The 17,861-nt window shown below is 51.6% G+C and overlaps 1 protein-coding gene across 1 annotated transcript; it reads right to left on the bottom strand.

Annotated features, from left to right (window-relative positions):
• Positions 1–3,782: 3,782 nt before the first annotated feature.
• On the bottom strand, positions 3,783–17,793 carry MREG (melanoregulin). Its single transcript, XM_064433582.1, has 5 exons — positions 17,608–17,793; positions 14,418–14,577; positions 6,546–6,636; positions 4,810–4,973; positions 3,783–4,024 (listed from the first exon to the last, which is right to left on the bottom strand). The coding sequence occupies exons 1-5, from the start codon at positions 17,694–17,696 to the stop codon at positions 3,935–3,937; spliced, it is 594 nt and encodes a 197-aa protein (XP_064289652.1). The 5' UTR covers positions 17,697–17,793; the 3' UTR covers positions 3,783–3,934.
• Positions 17,794–17,861: the final 68 nt, after the last annotated feature.

The following is a 17,861-nucleotide window of genomic DNA, read 5'->3' as shown; positions in this document are numbered from 1 at the left end:
CAGCCTTTACCAAACACCTGCACTGCCACCTTCTGCCTGGCTTACAGCTCACAGCTGAATTTCCACCACACTTCAGGTTTTCTTTTGCTCATCCTGACGAATTCAGGATGTATGTCCCAGGAAAACAAAACTAGGATACAAAGAAGAAACCTCACGTGCATATGCACAATCAACACGGTCTGTAAACTGATTTTTTTTTTCCTAGCTTGTCTCTATTAATTGCACTATGCTTACTTTCTAGCTTTAATTTGGAGGAAGGGAACTCTCCAGTGCTGCTCCCACACAAAAAATATTAAAATATTTTGCCCAGAGAAGCTGTGACTGCTCCATCCCTGGAAGTGTTCCAGGCCAGGCTGAACGGGGCTTGGAGCAACCTGGGGCAGTGGAAGGTGTCCCTGCCCATGGCAAGGGGTGGAACATCTTTAAGGTCTCTTCTAAACCAAACCATCCTGTGATCCTAGGAGAAGAAATCTAAGTGAAGCACAACCATGGCTTCTAAAGGAAAAAAAAAAAAAAAAAAAAGAAGGGTCGCTTTTTTCTTTCTTTCTCTTCTGGTGAAATATTAGCTAAATGCAATGTCAAGTTGAGGGGGAAAAATATCTGAAAGCCAAGTAAACCCAGATGTACTTTAAACCCTCTCACATCACTCATTTTAAAGAATTCTTGGTCTTTTTCCTTTCATGATTGAACGAAGGGATACCAAAATCACCCTCTACTTAGAAAAATGAATGTTCTTAGTGGACATGCTAATCCCTGCAGCAGCCAGCCTCAGGCCAAGTGGCATTTCCAAGCAGGAGCAGAGGCCCTGGCCCCAGCCCTGGAAGAGAGATGGGCTGGGCACGCTCTCCTGGAAAGCACCAGAGTCATTATTGAGTGTCTAAACCCCAACCTTTAACAGAGAGCCAGTTTCCTGCAGGCTCCAGAGACTCGATGCATGCAAGAAAAGGTTGGGAATATTTCCCCTGCATCGTAAACAGGATTTTTCCCATGCTGAGGGAACAGTGGCATCTGGTGTTGGCTGGGCTCTCCTACAGCCACCGCGTCCCAGGCGGCTGCTGGAACATTCCCTGGACATGGGCAGGGTTTGGCTCCCCAGCAGCACCTGGGACATGCAGGATGCCTGTGGGAAGTGGATTTGTAGGGAATTCTCAAAGCCTGACAGAAGGCTCTCACAGTGTACATCCGTGTGCAAGGCTTGAGATAAGGAATGCTGACTTAGAAATGCCATGGAAGGGACAGACAATGCTGAGAGAGAAATAGGACTAAAAACAAGTTTCAAAGGATGGCCTTGCAAATAAGGCTGGATACTTTGGAGAAATAGAACTATGAAAGATGCATTGTAGTGGGACCCACGAGGGGTAATTTTAGATTATTGGGTTTAAGGCATTTACAGCATGGTGTGGCTAAAGCTGACAGGCCAAGAAACGCTTATAATGTGTTATAATTTAAAAATAGCTTCTGATTGTGATAAGGTGAATTATAACATCTCTATTGTCTCACCTTTCTCATAAGACTAAAAATAGAATAAAAGTTTTTAAAACTCCACTCAGCCCATCCCTGGGTCAGAACAGAACTTAATCCAACAGAGTGTGGCTCCTCAGAGGCACCTGGGATATGCAGAATCCCAAGAAGTTTCCCCAAATATCAGGTGGGGGGCCCAAGCCCATCTGAATAGCAGCTGGAGGCCTGGGTGGAGCATCAAATCCCAAATTGCTTCTGGTGAAGACGGGAATCGCTCTCTCAGGGCAGGAATTCCTTGACCCAGGACCATTGTGCATCTCCCTGGTATTTTCTACGGAATTTAGAAAGGGCAAATTGCTCTCTGCATCTTGCTAATTAAAATACAGTTTGTTGGTCTCCTATCCCGAGTGCAGGCAAAGACATTTCCTATGGAGATGGACAGAATGACCAACCTGAGCTTGGATCTTTATGGAAACAATTCTGCTGGTTCCTATCATTTTTCAAGTTGCAGATTTTCCAAAGCTCTGCATCCTTCTACTCCACCAAAGGCTGTTCTGCAGTATTTTCAGGATACCCCATGACCAGTTTTAGCTGACTGCTGGGACTGACAGGTTCTTCTCTGTTCCTGTTATGATCGGTCCATAAACTCAAGTTCTGAGCCCTGAGTGTGGAAAGGAGCGGCTCCGCTCTCATCCAAAAAATTCCAGCTCCTCCTTGTGGCTGCACTCAGAAATTCAGCGCTTCCCTGCCTGGGACCTTACCTCAGCAGCTAAACTCACTCAGAGATCCCGATTATCGTCCCTTTTGGGCAGTCTGCCCTATTAAGTTCCAACAAAATTCATTTTGGTGACATGAAGACCGGTGTGACAGCGGTGACAGCGAGGGGCAGCTGTGCACAGGCACTGCTGGACGCTGACCTCCGTGCTCAGAAACAGCAGCACAGCCAAAAGGATTCCTCTTCTTGCCTCTGAGGTTCCCAAACTCATCAGGTGGTTTTGAACAACAGGTAGCACTGTAAAGTGACTTCTGGGTGGCATCAGGCACCTTGGCACCTCTCTGTTCCACAATTTGTTCAAATCAAACCCCGGATTTGTCATGCACCAAAGTTTATTTTCTATAAAAACACGGGAGGTTTAGCAAAGGGCAGCTGAACTCCTGCTAGAAAAAAAAAAAAAATCAGTAGGAAATGGGTACCTAATGCCAAATCCCACTGAAATTAAATTTGATCCCCATCATCTCCTACAAAGACTTTGGTCTTAGGCTGGCAAATGCAACTCTCCTAAGTCAACAGGCAATTTAAACTGTGTGGAGAACAAGCTGCAGAGGCTCTACAAATATCCCAACCCTTTTGCTATCAGCAGTCAACATAAACATTGTTACCTGGATAGGTTCACAGAGAGAATAAGAAAGGCTGGTTTTGTAATGTTTTCTTTATTAAACTCAGCTTTCACTGCTGTTCTGAGTTGACAAAAATGCTTCCCAGGAAGACTGACAAACAAAAACAGCTCATAAATATTTTTTTTCAAACGTTGTAGGTATAAACAAATAAAAGCTCTGGTTTGCTACTTTGGGAGGCCCCATGTAACCAGCATTTTCAACTGGCCAATTAGCAGCATGTGTGTTCATCAGTGAAGAACTTCCACTTGTTTTTAAATTATCAAATCCAGTGTTTTAAAAATTATTGCTCATTATCAGACAAAACCCCAAGATAAAAAAGGACGTTCATTACACCATCCCTGCTGGTAATGAGGATTTTTATATTGCCAGTACATGCAGCTTTGTGATGGAGGGTTTTTAGGCAATTAAGACCAAAACTTTTCAAAATAGGTTGAGATGCTGGGCAACCAATGTTCCAGGAGCCAAATTCTCAGCAGCTCTGAACTTGGCACCTTCCTAAACTCTACCTTCTTTTAAGATGTCAAGCTGAGCACCCCGACAAAGACATCCCTCAGCCACTAATGGCTGGGGATGGAGCACCCAACCGTGACACTGCTCCAAGGTTTTGCTGCTTGGAACTAAATCCTGTCCTGGCACAGCTCCTGCCTCTTTCCCAAATCCCCTGGGGGGCTGGGGTGAGGAGGAGGACCAGTGCACAGAGTCATGGAGCTGCAGACACAGAGGTGCTTTTCCTGTCTCGCTGGGAGGGGACAGTGGCAGGTACCAGCCAGGTGGAAAGGTGCATTTCCTCACAGCCCTTGGCACCAGAGGCACCTGCAGCTCCTGGCAGCAGTGCCTCACATGGCAGATCCTCCCTGTGCCTACAGCATCCACTGCTGGCCAGTGGTGTCCCACCAGGGCTGCTCTGGGGCACTTGTCACTCGTGGTGCCCCTGGGTCCCTTTCCGCGGGCACAGCTCGCCCTGCTGCACCCACTCGCTTCTCCACAGGGCCACCAGGAGGGCACTCCCCTGCTGTCCCTGGGCACAGCAGCCTGCCCAGGAGTGCCAGCTGTGTCACACCGCCAGGCACGTCCCTCAGGGCACGGCGGGGACGCTCCGCTTGGGGTACACCGCGCTGGCCATCCTGAAGAACTCATCAGCAGCGTCCAGGGCGATGAGGCGGTCCTGCCAAACGAGGGGTGGTGGTCACTGCGGGGGGTTCCAGGCATGGCCCTCCCTCCACAGCTGCTCTCAGGCATTAGGTCTCATCTTTTCACAGAAACACCAGGTTGGAAGAGACCTCCAAGATCACTGAGTCCAACCCAGCCCCAACACCTCAACTACACCCTGGCACCCAGTGCCACATCCAGGCTCTGTTAAACACACCCAGGGATGGTGACTGCACCACCTCCCTGGACAGGCCATTCCAGAACTTTACCACCCTTTCAGTGAAAAACTTTTTCCTAATATCCAACCTATATTTGCCTTGGTGCAGCTTGAGACTGTGTCCTCTTGTTCTGTCAGTGCTGCCTGGAGAAAGAGACCAAGCCCACCTCGCTACAACCACCTTTTAGGAAATTGTACAGACTGATAAGGTCTGAGACTCCTTTTCTCCAGCTAAACACCCCCACCTCCCTCAGTCATTCCTTACAGGGCTTGTGCTCTAGACCCCTCAGCAGCTTCGTTGCCTCCTCTGGATGCATTCAAGCATCTCGACATCCTTTTCCCACCTCGTGCACAGGATGCAGGAGCATCCAGTTGCAGGGAATTTGCAGAGGTGTATGGATTTCACGGTGCTGCCGCACTGGCATTTCCAAGGAAACTGAACACCAAGCTCCAAGTGCAACATCTGAGGGGATCACCCCAGATGCCACCACGTATCTGAGCACCTTCTGGCTCACCTGCTCTCTTCCCCCTCACATGAGCTGCCTGCAGAGTTGGATGGGGGAAGGTGAGCTCAGAGAACTCACCACCACGAAGAGGTAGCGCTCGGAAAGTTCCCAGCTGGTGGGGAAGATGTTGGTCTCTTCTGAGAGCTTCAACAAGATGTCCCTGGCTTTGCTCATGTTCTGAGCATCGCTGATGATGCTGAGTTTGGTCACTGACAAGAGGGAATCTGCTTCCTTCTGGAAACCTGGGCAAGAGATGTTACAGAAACAAGTCAAACATGAGAGCAGGGTCACTCCTGAACCCTTCAGGCTCTTGGAAGGTTCCTTATTCCCCCTCCACGCTGGGCAGCTCCACCCCTACTTCCTAAAACAAACCAGCACTCCCTCAGGCAGGCTGTGGGACAGGTATAAACTCCCTGGTGGGGAAAATAAATCACAAAAGTAGTCACAGTGAGTTTGTTGCTGTTTTTCCTGAGAAAAGGTGTGTGAACATGCACAACCCAGGGTGCTGATACAGCTCTTCCATGCTCCTGATGCTACCAGAGCTTTCAGGGCTGCTGAGGGTCCCTAAATCAGGTAACAGGGATGAAACCTGTGGCAGTGATGAACATCAGGCTAATTGTTCCTGTAGCAGTCAGCATCAATTACAGGAAGGTACCCAGAGGAGGAAAGGTGGAGGAGAGTGAGTGCAGGGGTCTTTAAATGCAGTGGTTCCTATTAACTCTTTGTTCAGCTCCAGGGGGCTGGTGGGGATGCATCTCACATGAAAACTGTTATGGGGTAAGAGTGGTGGGCCTATGGTTAAAGCAGAGGCCTAGAAAACAGAAGATAGCAGGTTTCACATCTGGTTGCTCATTTAGCTTCACTAAGGCCCAATGATCCCTGGCCTTGAGCTTCCCCAGCCTTTGCAGAACATCTCCAGAGCCACTGTGGATGTGAGAAGGATGTGGGAGAGGCTCTGTCAGCCTGCAGTGAGAGATGGAAGGATGCCAAGCGATCCCTCCCAAGCTTGGCCTGCTGTGAGCACCTGGGTGGAGATGAGGGTTGACACCTGGGTATGGATTTATGATGTTCCTCCCACCCAAATGCCAGAACAGCAGGTAGGGCAGGAGTGGCTGAGATAGCCATCTCTGGCTCCCATTGAGGGTATCCTAGAATAGATTCACTCATCCTCCTCTCATCAGCCACCACCCACCTCCAGAGCATGATGGAAGTCACTCAGCTGATGTGCTGGCACATCCCGAGTGTCACATGCTGTGTGCCAGGCAGCTGGGACAAGCCTGCCACACCCACCCCCACCACTGGGAAACAGCAGCAGGAGGGTTCCTGTGGAGCAATTCCACTTGGTGAAAGAACATTTCAAGCCCACTTGGGAGCAAACGAGGTGAGTGGCTTAGCTCTGATCAGCTGCCATTGGCTAAGAAAACGAAATAGATGTATCTGTGTTCCCATCTGAAAGGAATATTCATTCCTTCCTGCTGATCTTGTTTGGAAAAACCCAGGGTGAACTCCCACTGCAAGGTTTCCACGGGGAAGCTTGAAATGGATGACTGTGCAAGTTGTTATGGGCTTGGAAGGTGATCATGGCTCATGGGCTTTTGACATGCCTGCAGACACGGTGTCCCTGTCCCCTCCCCACCCTGCCTGAGCCCTGAGGAGCCCCAGGTACCATGTGGGACACCTGTGGGCATCCCTCAGAAACCTCCTTTTACTTCCCTCCTCTCCAGCTTGATTTGTGGAGCTGTTCCCATCCTAAGCCATGGTGGGATCTGGCATGCAGTACCACTGGAATTACATGCCTTTGGCCTCCAGCTTACCTAAATCCTCCAAAATGTGTTTCCACCTGCTCCTCACTTCTTTCCGGGTCTGCCGTAAAGTATAAATGTCATAGTTGAGCTTCTGCCACTCCTGCAAAGCAAAGGGATGAGAGACAGTCACTGGAATTTGCTGCTTTCCAAGGAATTTCAGCTCTGAGGAAGGGAGCCAGAGGTGCAGAGTTGCTGTAGGCACTGAGCTAGGAGGTGCTGGCTGTGAAGGGAAATGACCAGGCTGCTGCTGCCCCTGGAAGAAATTACACTGACCAGCACAGAATATTTAGCTTGACACTTGGCTCAGCGTTTCTGTGTCTTCTCTGTTCCAAACTGCTTCCAGCTTCCCTGAAATTACAGAATTTAGCTCAGGTATTGCTGACAACTGCTCCTCAGCCAGACAGGGAGCCCTGTTTGGCATGAACTGGAGCAGGCAGGTGTTCAAAAGTACTAGAAAACAAGAAAAACATACTCTTTTTAAAGATCAGGGTAGCCTCTTTTGCAAGAGGTGCACACAGATGGACGAGGGCTGAACTGGAGCCATCTGATATGATCACCTTTAGTGGCTGCCAGGTTAATGCCTCACTTCACTGCACAGCTGAAATACTGCACTGGACCTACAGCTTTAGAGCTGAATAATGCGACACTGGGCGAGAGGGAAGGGTTTGGGGTCATTTACTAAAGTCACACCAGCACATTTAAACACAACCACACAAATTTCATGGTGCGCTTGGCAGTGCTGGACTCGACGATCTTAGATGACTTTTCCAACATGAATGATTCCATAAGCATGCATTCCTGTGGAAATGCATGTGTTCTGCAACAAAACTAGAAGCACTTTTCCCAGCTCTTCCTAGCTGAGTTTAATCAATGCACACACTGCAAAGGGTGCATTTTAGAAGCAGCCCAACAGCAGGGTCATAACATCACCTGATAACTTCCTCCCAGTAACAACCTTAATTAATCTCATTTCTCAGCAGGGGATTACCTAGATGGGCTCCTGAAGAATAAACAGGTGTTAATCTGTGCTGTCACCCTGAGATTTTCCTACAGGCCATGCTGGGTTCAGAGCAGGAAAACAACACCCACAGAGGTGGGTTAGAAATCCCACTGTTTTCAGGTACTTGATCAAAAAGCTGCCTTGATTCCATAAAGACTGGAAGATCCCTTAGTGTTTTCTCCCTGAATGTGGCTGACATGCCACGACAGCAGAGGTTTAAAGCCAAGCCTGTTTTCCTGCTGATCAGCACTAGCTGCAGGAAGCCCTGGGAGATTACACTTTGGAAAAAGCAGCCGGCGGGGTTAAGGCAGTGACTTCAGGTCAGGAGAGCAGGGGAACCAGCTCTGCCACAGCCTTTCACTCCCAGAAAACAAAATCCCCTTCCAGAGGCACATTTCCCTCTCCCCTGGAGTGCCACTTGAGAGCAGCTTTGCTGTTTGCACAGGAGAGCACCCGGCTGCCAGCAAAGGCACCAGGACAGCCCTTCGCCAGAAGAATGAGGCAGGGGCAAGACTCCCTCTCCTCTCCCAGCTCAGAGCTGGGAACTGAGCTCCTCTGGGTGGAAAAGAAAAGAGGGGGGCTATTATGTTAAAGCTTTGTGGGAAGTTTATTGAAAACTGGAGAGTTTTTAGAAAGAGGCTGAAAAGCTGCATGATGCCTTGGTCCCCGCTGGCAGGGGCTCCTTGGAAACGCCTCGGCCTCTCGTGACCCCCTGGCACAGGCAGAAAGGAGAGGGAGCCAGTCTGGGCATGCTGGTGGGGAATAGCTGGGTGTCTGTGCCCTCCCATGGAGATAAACAAGGCCTCCAGTGCAGACAATTCCTCCAGACAGCCACTGTGATCCCAGGCCTGCTTCACGCTGTGGAATTAGGGAGCTGGGGCACTGGGAAAGATGCTCCTCTCCACAAAATGTGGCCTCCTGGCACCCAGCAGCAGCTTTCAGGGCTGTGGGGATTTACCCTGTGATAGGAGCCAGACTCCTCTCTAAGCAAGGAGAGCAGTGCTTAGCATGCAGGGAAGCTGCTCCTGATTTTCCCTGGATTAACAGCAGCGTGTTTTCCCTTGTCTATTTTTGTTTTAAGGGAATCTAGGTTATGGCTTTCTTGTACATCACAGTGTCTGAGCTGTGTTATGGAAGTGAATATGGTGAATGTTCAGTCCCAGGGGAGCTCTGACAGTGCCCTGTTGATGGAGAGTTTGGGGAGAGTGCAAAGGAATGATTTTGGTACACAAAATGATGTTTAACTGTGGTGCCTGGGTGGGACCTCTTGTTCTGGTGGGATTTATTTTGCCTGAGCAAGAAGCTGCATCTGTTTATATTTCTGTAGAGAAAGCTGGGAGGAGGATGCTCCCAGCCATGGAAAAAGACCCAGAGATGCAGAGATGATCAGGATGAGATTGGGCTCAAAGGGACTCATGCCCTGCTCTCCATCAGTCTCAGAAACCACTGGATCTTCCCAGGCAACTCCTTCCAGCACAGACATCTGAACTGCCTGGGCTGTGCTCTGTGTGCCTTTAACGAGGGCATAAACTCAAGAGCATCTCTCCACACCCAAAATTATTCTAAAAAGCATCTCCCTTGAGCTGCACAGCAGAGGAAGAGCAAAGCCTGCCCTGCCCGTGCACAGGCAAGGGCAAGATCAGAGGCTCTGGGGAGGGATCCCGTGAGTCCCCAGGGGCAGGGCAGGGCAGGCAGCTCCACAGCAAACCCCTCTCCTCCTTCTGGGGAAGTCAGATAAACTCCTGGGCCAGGGAGGAGGCTTGGAAGCACAGGGGGAGACTGACACACAAACGTGGGCTGTTTCTGGGACATCCCAGCCACACACTCAAAAGTGGTCCTTGAAGAAATGGACTCTTTTGCCAAAATCTGAGTTAACCACAGGAAACCAAAGCAGGTTGCAGTTCCCAGCCCTGGTTTTTGCAGCCAGTTTTGCCCTTTAAACCTAAAGAGCAGGGCACCACAGATACCAGTGGGGGCTTGAGAAAACCCTGAGTGTGTGAGTCAAGAATATCCTAGGAGCAGCAGGGAAACCCCGCTGCCTCCCTTCTCTACGTGCTCAGCCCTTCAAATATTTATCTGGAAAACCTCCCCAGACTCTCTAGTGTGAAACACTAAAGCTGCAAATGCCAAATGACGTGGAATAAGCCAGGCTGGTACATAACTCAGAGCTCTGGGAAAAAAAATGTGCCAAGAGAACAGGCAACACTGTCCAGCTTCTCATCCCTGATCATATGAAAGTTTCCTAATTACTAGGGAGCTTTCTTCACGTTGCCAGAACAATCCTCTACCAAATCCATTGCCTTTATTCTCTTAAAAGCAATTGAGGTCACCATTCTGTTCAAGAGTTATTTTAGAAAGGAGGTCAAAACAGGCTGCAGAGTATCAGTGCAGGCAGGTACCAGGGATGCTCCTGCTCCGGCTCCACTGGAAGGAGCTGAACAAATATAAACTACAGACTGACATCTCAGAAGAAGCTTAAATTGGATTCAATTTAAGAGAGGCACGCAGACAGACATTAAGAGGGTTGGGTTTGGGCTCCCCAGCCCTGGATAAATCCCATCACCCCTCTGTGCCCCAGTAACAGCTGGTCACAATTCTGACCTTCTCTGTGACCTGTTTAGAAAAGAATAATCCTGTAGGAGAGCAGGAGGAGAAAGAAAAATAGGCCTTGCCAGCTCATTAATGGGCTTTTCAGGGGGATCATGCCAGTGTTGCTGTGCCAGCCAGGCCCCTGGCAGGGATGCAGGCTGAGGAATTGCCTTTGCTAGGGGGTTTATGATCCCACCTTTCTCTAGGGAATAAGCCAAGAAAAGATAAAACACTGCATTTACAGCAAGCCATGAAAACAGGGGGTTTTCCTCAGTCACCATGCAAAATGCCACCTTTAGTTTCTGTTCCCAGAGCTGTGGCACAGCTGCCCTGGCTCCTTCTCTGAAGCCAGGACTGGTGCACAGCTCCCTGCCCACGCCTGGGTAACTCCACACACCCCAGCAGAGGCCATGGAGAAACCAGGGCCACCCCAGAGGGGACCTCGTGGAGGGACTCTGTGCACCTCACCCTCACTGGCCCAGCAACAGCCCCAGGGCTGCCTTGCTGCTCATTTCACCACCAGATCTCACATTTATTTTACCCCACAACAGGCTCAGTGAAGCTGCAGAGCCAGACTAGGGAAAAAAAACTCCCATTTTTCCCATATTTGAAACATGATCCCAGCTGTGGTGACAGCTCTGATCTTCAAAGGCTGCACCTGCTTGACCAGCCCCTCAGCAATGGCTTTCCTGGTTTGCTCTGTGCAAGCTAAGGACACACTGAGTTTGGGATGGAGTGCCAAATTTCCCAGAGCAGAGCTGCCAGCAGGGACAGGAGGAGATCCACATGGATCAGGTGTGGGGGCACAGAACTGACCCCAAAGGAGGGCACCAACACTGCCAAGATGGGGCATGCAGATCAGGAACACACGATGGACAGCAACCTGCTGTTTGGGATCCTTCCAAAGGCCTGAGCTGAGGAATCCCTGAGATACAGGTGGGGAATGGCAAAGCACAGTGAGCGCACTGCAGGCCAGAATTTCTTTGTTAAATGAAGGAGCAGAAATGCAGGAAGTTCTCCTTTCAGTCAGTTTTAACCACAGGAAGCACCTATGGTTTCGTAACACTCGTGCACTGCACAAAGAAACTGTTCCTCCATGCTCAGCCCTGCAGTATCCACAGGCTCTCCTGGGGATTTTGGGAGCAGAGCAGCCCCCCAAGCAGATGATGGCTTTTGCAGCCCAGTGTTGTTCTGCAATTAGACTTTTTTCTTTCTCTCTCTGAGCTGAAGTCTCATTAGGAGGGGAGGGCACTGCAATCTGGCCTAGTTTTAAAATGCTTGCTGGAGTAAGGAGAGATTTTGGCACCAGGGGCCAAGTGCAGGAATGCTGGCTTTGCTGTCCAAGCCCCTCCCTGTCCTGCCACCCAGCAACTGGAAACTGCAGCAGCCTGCTGGGCTTCCCTGTGTGCCTCAGTTTCCCAGCTGTAGGAGGGGACAGCAGAGCTGCTGCCAGTCCTGGGCTGCGAAGGGCATGGGGCCACACTCAAAGCAAGGGTAAAGTGTGTTGGCTTTGTCCTGGTGTTGTGCTCCCCAGGCCTTTTATTGATTGCCCTGCATGGAAAAGCAGAGTATGTGATCCTGCCTTTGCTATGGAGAGGAAGCCCTGTGAGTTTTGGGCTTTCCTTTTCCACTGGCAGGCACAGGGACTGCTCAGAGCTGCTAAAAACCCCACAGATCCACTGAGGGCAGGAGACAGGGCAGGATTTAGGGCAGGCAGGCACAGTGGGTTTAGGACATGCAGGGGCAGGAGCACATTCCTGCTCAGCCATCACTGATGCTCTTCCCTGCCCCCTGAAGCAGGGTGACACACAACACTGCTGTGTCCCCCTAAATGGAATGTCCTTGCTTCCTTCAGCCACTTTGGGATGGAGCAAGCTCCCTGGCTTCTCTCAGACAAACAACTCAAGGTAGGGAGAGCAGCAGTGGGGAGGGAGAAGATCTCCAGTTTGAGCTGTAAAGGTCACATGCCACCATGAAAATGTTGTTACAAAACCATCCACTGTAAACACAATGATTAAATCACACTCACCAGAAAACAACCCCATCAAATGGGGATTCTGGCCAACGGTATATAAGCATTCCATTACCTCTTCTAGCTAATTACAACTTGTAATTTTGATTTCTCTGGAGTTTCAGGCTCCTTGTAAAGCCGAGCTGGCTTTTGGTTTACAGAGACTACCACAGGAGAAACAGTTACACTCCTGCAGACTTTGGATGAAGCAGCATCATGTTGAAGTTAAACACGAAGCCTCCAGGCTTCCCTGCAAACATTCTGTCATCATGAAAGCAATCAGAGAGGGGAAAATGTGTCACTGTTTGCTACAGCCTGCTCCTAATCAGGCCACTGCAATCTCCTTTGCACTGAAGTGCCTTAGCAAAGGAAATCAGGGCTGCAGAACAGCCTTTATGTAACAGCCGTGATTCTTCCCTTCCCACTAGAGCCCTGCCAGTTCCCTGCCTCCCGATAATTGCCGTGCATCCCACTGGAGCAGGAGTGAACCTGACACAGCCAGGCACCGCCAGGGCCGGCCATGGGAAGGACAAACCAGGGAAATAAACAACCAGGGAAATAAACCACCAGGGAAATAAACCAGGAAAATAAACAACCAACCAAACCCACAGGCTGGGGAGGCAGGAAATGGGGCTGGGCCCCAGAGCGCCCAGCACACCTTGGTGGGTGCAGGGCATCCCCATGAATTCCAGGGGAACCTCCCTGGAATCTCCCTGCTTCCTGGTATGTGAGAAACAAATGCTTCCCAGCCACCGTAAAGCATCTTCATGTTCTTCCCATTCCCTGTCACTTTCTTTTCCCTTCTCTGTCTCTTCTATTCCTCCTCTCAGTTTCCTTGCCTGAGAAGTCTGTGCCTGGTGTCCAGCTCAAGCCTAGCTCGTGTCTTTTCCCAATCCCTGCATGTAGGCAGCCCATTAGTGACCTCCTGACTTCCGTGGTTTTTAGTGTCAGCTGCTGTGTTCCCTCACTCCTCCATGGAAAGTCCATAACCTTTGCTTTGGGCTGACCAAAGATGTACAGAAATGGAGATTTCCAAAGGGGATGGGGAGTGAGGGGAGAAAATATTCTGGAGGCAGTTTATGCTCAATGGGATAATGTCCTGGGAGGGCACTGAAAGTATCCAAGCCAAGGAGAACATGGAGATTCTCACCACAGAGGGAAATGAGCCCAAGGGTACCATGGAGGTGAGAAACACACCACACTTCAGGGCAGCTCCTCCTGGATCAGGTGCTGGAGATACCCCTGAGCTTCCCAGGATGAGATGGCCACAGAGACATCCACACCAGATGTAGGATAAAATCTGGAGGGTGATGGGACAGGTGGGAGGAGCTGGTGCCTACATGAGCCACACTGGGGGACTCTGGGGTCTCCACAGCAGCTTAAGGAAGGGCATGGACCTGCTGGTGTCAGTCCAGAGGAGCCCACCAAGGTGATCAGAGCAGCTCTGCTGTGAGGAAAGGCTGAGAGAACTGGGATTGCTCAGCCTGGAGAAGAGAAGACAGGGTGACCTAACTGTGGCCTTCCAGTGCCTGAAGGGAATCCTATAGGAAAGATGAGGCAAAACTATTTGGAAAGCCTGGAATGACAGCACAAGGGGGAATGGCTTCAAACTGACAGAGTTTAGACAGGATATTAGGAAAAATATCCTTTTTGAGAGGGTGGTGAGGGAAGGTGGTGAGGGAAGGTGGTGGGGACAGGTTGCCCAGAGAAGCTGTGGCTGCCACATCCCTGGAAGCGTCCAAGGCCAGGTTGGACAGGGCTTGGAGTAACCTGAGTTAGTGGAAGGTAGCATTCACACTGTGTGAAAAAAATCCCTTTGCCCAGGATTTTCCTCCTGGGAAGCTGAGAAGCCTCAGAGAAAAGGAAAACAATTCTCATCTCATTGGCTTCTCCTGTGTGGAATGTGTTTGGAGATTGTTCACCCACAGGTGATTGTTTCATTGGATTCTGGTGTGAGTTGTTTTAACTCTTTGGCCAATCAGGGCCAAGCTGTGTTGAGAGTCATGAGTTTTCATTATTATCTTTTTAGCACTGGGTATCCTTTCTGCATTCTTTAGTATAGTATTCTTTAATATAATATAGTATTATGAGGTAATAAATTAGCCTTCTGAGAACATGGAGTCAGATGCATCATTCCTGCCTTTGCCAGGACATTCCCAGCAAATACAATAGTGGAAGGTGTCCCTGCCCACAGCAGGGGGGGCCTGGGTGAGCTTTAAGGTCCCTTCCACCCCAAAGCCTCCTGTGACTCCGTGATTCACCACAGCCAGCCCAGCCTCACCTCCGAGTCCTTGTCCAGCTGGTTCCTGACCACGATCATGTTGTAGAGCACGCGGTCGTCGTCGGCCTCGGTGTGGGTCACGTCGTGGGGGGTGCTCCACAGGTTCTGCTCCTCATCCCGCGCCAGCGTGGCCCCGAAGGATGCGTAGGGGTTGTTGTTACTGCAGGACACAGGGGCAGGCAGCTCAGCACCCGCTGCCCTCCCACTGCCCACTGCTGTGCCCTGCCCTCTCCCAGAGAGGAGGGAAAGGAGCAGGGGGAATGGGGGGACAGAGGTTTTTCCCTTAGCAGACATCCTGAGCAGGAAAGCCATGGTTCAAACCAAACCAGATCCCCCCACCCAGCAGCTCCTGCCTCAGAGCTGCAGTGATGAGCTGAGCTGGGCAACAACGCACAGGGCATGGAAAGGGTATTCAGCCCCATCTTGTTTTGGCAAGGGGAATGTCCTCAGCCTTCTCATGAACTCCAGGCTTTATTTGCTTAGCAAAGCTGAGCACCATCTTCTGGGAAGGCTGTCCCCATGGAGGTGGGGAGCTTTTCTCTGCACCAGGGCAGTTCTGTGATTTATGGCTTTATGTTGTTATTGAGATGTGCAATTTTTTAACAAGGACACTTCTGCCAAGAGAACTTTTAGCAGGGGATTTCCATAAAGTGTCTAAGCAAGACGTCCAGCTGCTTCAGCAGAACAATACATGGGGAGAACTATTTTTGGCCTTATCACCCTCTGGCAATCCCTGCTCAATTCTTGTCAGAACAACCCACTGTTTATTTTGTTTGCTACCCAAACCCCATTCCTTTCCCAAGGAACTCATCCCACAGGTAACACTGTGGGTACCATGGCACCAAGCCATAAAAAGAGGCTAAGAGGAGCTCCAGCACATAGCTGAAATAGAAAAAAAACTAATTCCCATCAGCATTCCAGCAGGAAGGTTAATTAGACTTTCAACAAACCAAAAACCTGAGCAACAGGTAATAAAGGGAAAGATAATCTCTTATAATCTCTCATTAAAGACAAGCAAACAAAGGTGACTTGGAGGGTGTGGAGGGGCACAGCCATTCCTCTTCTGGAGCAGACAGGGAGGGAGCCCTGAGGAGCCAGCTGTGCCATCAGCAGGAGCTCACTCCCACCCTGCCTTCCACAGCTTCTTCCCACTCAGGCACTTACCCCAGTAAATATGCTGAACATTTGAATTACTTAAAACACCAGCATTTAGCAATAACACCGCCACACCTGAGCTTTTCTAAGCCACTCCCTCCCTCACAGCTCCAAGGGCATTCCCAGCACATTCCCATTTCCAAATCACAGCACGGAGCATCCTGTAAGGCATGTGGCAGTGCCCAGGACTCAGCAAATCCCTACCAGCACGGAGAGCTCTGCCAGCAGCTCTTCCAAGCAACATTGCAAAGGAAAAAATGGGAGGGAGAAAAGAAGCACGTGAACAGCAGTGGCTTTGCAGGTTAAGGAGTCTCCGTGGGACCAGAAGGGACAGGGAGCATTCCACACTGTGGATTTTATCCAGAAGATGGTGAGCTCCAATGCTTCATCATCGGATTGCTGCTCCAGGGGGCTTTCAGTTCACATTAAATTTTGGCATTTGGAGCCCAAATGTTTAGTTGATTTTCGTCCTGAGAGCACCATCCGAGCCAGACCCCACCTTCACACATCAAGGGACAACCAAGCAGCCTGGATGCTTTGCAACAGCAGCTCCCAAACCCAAAATTCAGCTAAAAGACCTGAAACCTCAAGTAATTCATTCACTTTCAACAGCACTGCAGTAAAAACAAAGCCAGCAAGCTATTGAAATGAGACCCCACAGCCGCCGAAGAAGGGGCAAGCATTATGCTGTTAGGGACAGCAATTAGGCTGTTAGATTAATTACGCTGGCACACATGTATAAGAGCAGGTGCCTTCCCAACTCCCAGAATTTACAGAGGCTTTCCTCCCTGGGGCCAGCATTAGCTGGATGGCCAGCCTGTTCCCGGTGCCAGGTGAGGCACAGCCACCGCGGCCACGGGGCAGCAGCGGGAGCCTCTCCGCACGTGTGCCCGGCTCCCGGGAGGTTAATGCCAATTTCCTGGGCCCCATGCTTGGGATTAGCCGGTCATTACTGAGGTAACTGCTTTACCAGCGGGAAATCAGGGCGTTTGGAGCCGGGTGTGCCCGGCTGTGCTGTACCCGACACCGAGGCAGGGAGCATCCCACCCTCCTGCCCGAAGGAGGACACGGTCCCGGCTCCATCCCGGGGCTGGGACACGCTCTGCGGCTGGCATCGGGGAAAGGGGGAGAGCCGCCGCGATGTTTAAAGCCTCTGTAAGTGCTTGCACAGCTCTTCTGCACGGGTCAGGGAGAATCTGTCCGTACAACAGCCCCAGCCCCGCGCTCTGTGCACAAAGCGACAGAGCGGGAGAGCAGGATCTGCTCCGCAGGGATCAGCACACGCAGCTCCCCGTTAGAGCCGGCTCCGGCTGAGCATCGTCATCTCCTGTAGTAATGTCATCTCCTGAATGGAGCCGGGCTGGAGAGCTGCGGGTGCTCGCCTGGAAAAGCCAAGGCTCCAGGGAGACCGACTTTCTACCGGGGCAGGTAGTGACAGGACAAGGGGGAGCGGTCTTAAAGGAAGCGAGGAGAGATTTAGATTAGGTGTTAGGAAGGAATTCTCCCCTGTGAAGGTGGTGGGGCCCTGGCACAGGTTGCCCAGAGAAGCTGAGGCTGCCCCATCCCTGGAAGTGTTCCAGGCCAGGTTGGACAGGGCTTGGAGCAACCTGGGATAGTGGAAAGTCCCTGCCCATGGCAGGGGGTGGAACTAGATGAGCTTTAATTCCCCTTCCATCCCAGTCCGTTCTGGGATTCTGTGAGCCCAGCCTGCGAACGGAGCTTGCACAACCCAGAGCTGCCGGCAGCGAGACCTGCCCTGCTCAGGGATGCAGGGCCCCCTTTTTGTTCAGCGCCTCAGCTCCCCTGAAATCCCACCGTGGAAAGACGAGCGCTGGACCGTCCCTGCGGCCGGGGAGCCCCGAGGGGATGCCGGCTGTCAGGAGGAGCCCAGCCGGGCGGAGAGAGAGCGGGCAGCCGGGGAAGGTCCCTCCGGAGCCCGGAGCGCCCTGGCAGGGGATGGATGCCCAGCTCCAGCGGGGCTGACAGCGCGGGGAGCGGGCAGGGGACAGGGGGGAAGGCTCCGGGCCGGTCTCACCTGAGCAGGGGCTCCTTCTCGGGCGCCGCCGCCTCCCCGCCGCAGCAGCCGCAGCAGCCGAGCGATCGCAGCCAGGCCCGCAGCCCCATCGGCGCCGCCGGAGAGCCGGGCACGGCACGGCACGGCACGGCACGGCGGGCCGGCCCCACCGCCGTCCCCCGCCCCGCCGGGGCCGGGCCGGGCTCCGCACCGCCCCCGCTGCCTGCCCGGCACGGTCCTGCCCTGCCCGGCCCCGCCCGGCTCGGTCCTGCCCT

The sequence above is a fragment of the Passer domesticus genome, chromosome 10 (genome assembly GCF_036417665.1).
Source record: "Passer domesticus isolate bPasDom1 chromosome 10, bPasDom1.hap1, whole genome shotgun sequence".
Taxonomy (NCBI): domain Eukaryota; kingdom Metazoa; phylum Chordata; class Aves; order Passeriformes; family Passeridae; genus Passer; species Passer domesticus.
The sequence above is the reverse complement of the archived record's forward strand: the minus strand, read 5'-3'. Positions and strand labels throughout refer to the sequence as shown.

Excerpts from the sequence above, each read along its gene's own strand:
- MREG (XM_064433582.1), bottom strand. The coding sequence starts at position 17,696 with ATGGGGCTGCGGGCCTGGCTGCGATCGCTCGGCTGCTGCGGCTGCTGC. Across the intron at positions 6,637-14,417 it reads AGCTGGACAAGGACTCGGAG|GAGTGGCAGAAGCTCAACTA; the intron begins GTGAGGCTGGGC and ends TTTGCTTTGCAG. Across the intron at positions 4,025-4,809 it reads AGCGCTACCTCTTCGTGGTG|GACCGCCTCATCGCCCTGGA; the intron begins GTGAGTTCTCTG and ends CTCGTTTGGCAG.